This window comes from Phalaenopsis equestris, unplaced genomic scaffold, assembly GCF_001263595.1.
Source record: "Phalaenopsis equestris unplaced genomic scaffold, ASM126359v1 Scaffold000426, whole genome shotgun sequence".
Taxonomy (NCBI): domain Eukaryota; kingdom Viridiplantae; phylum Streptophyta; class Magnoliopsida; order Asparagales; family Orchidaceae; genus Phalaenopsis; species Phalaenopsis equestris.
The window spans coordinates 24,769-25,825 of record NW_018164867.1 but is presented as its reverse complement, the minus strand read 5'-3'; the positions used below and the strand labels follow the sequence as shown (position 1 = coordinate 25,825).

Below are 1,057 nucleotides of genomic sequence, written 5' to 3'. Positions count from 1 at the left end.
GGAGACGGTAGTCCACAATAACACAAAATCCCTTTGTCTGTACATGATATTCTGGAGGTCATGTTGGTATAACTGTGAAAATAACAAAAGAATGAAATGTCAGCTTAAGGTATTTTATAAAAAAATCAAAATTAAATGCGTATGAATGCAAACCTATAATCTTATTAAAAGAAAATTTGGTAGATCAACAACCACAAATAGCATCTGTGATAGACTCCCTTTAAGCAATCATATCAGCCAAACTTTCAGCATCTTGATCTCCAAAATCATTAGATTCTATATCCTCCTCAGGTAATGAATGTCCCCCTACAAGTCCTGTTGGTTGCTCGAAAGCATTGAGTTCATCATTGTCAGTCATACTGAAGTTTGTATCTGATTGCGAGAAATGTCTTCGGATGAAGTTATGTAGTGTCATTGTTGCAACCACAATGTACACCTGCTTTTGGAAAGGATACGACGGCATATCACGTAAGATGACCCACTTCTTCTTCCAAACTCCAAATGTTCTTTCAATTACCCCTCGTAAAGATGAGTGGCATTTATTAAACATTTTCTTTATGCCACGAACTGTGCCACTAGCTCGCTCGAAATCAAGAAAATGATATCTTGTGTCAGAGTAAGGCTTCAGGTATCCGCTTTGCATAGGATATCCTGCATCAACCAGATAATATTTTCCTGGTATAAAAAATAATGTTAATAAAAAATTGCACAATCCCACATATTCATATCTAAACAAAACTAACCTGATAGGGGGTTAGAGAAACACTTCGATCTATTCCTCGTGGCAAAGGAGAAAATCTGACTATCACGTGCACTCCCTTCCCATCCCGCAACCACAAAAGTAAAACACATGTTGAAGTCGCATACAACCATGACATTTTGCGTTGTTGCACCACTACGACCGATGTATGCTACCTTCTCGTGGTTGGGTATTCGGGCATCAATGTGGGTACCGTCAATTGCACCAATAGAGCTCTGTTTAGTTGTCCATTAGAGAGTAATAATATTGTTAAAGTATAGCATGTAACAAAATAAAAACACTGATAGTTACCTTGAA

General features: G+C 37.6%; 1 protein-coding gene across 1 annotated transcript in view; it reads right to left on the bottom strand.

The window, feature by feature from the left end:
* The window catches only part of LOC110027358, a gene marked incomplete at its 5' end in the record, with an annotated part of 55,652 nt that extends 54,677 nt beyond the window's left edge, over positions 1-975 (bottom strand). Inside the window, 3 exons of the mRNA XM_020728750.1 lie at positions 154-160; positions 244-651; positions 744-975. Of these exons, the coding sequence (XP_020584409.1) occupies positions 154-160; positions 244-651; positions 744-975 (647 nt within the window). The remainder of the gene's footprint in view (positions 1-153; positions 161-243; positions 652-743) is intronic.
* Positions 976-1,057: the final 82 nt, after the last annotated feature.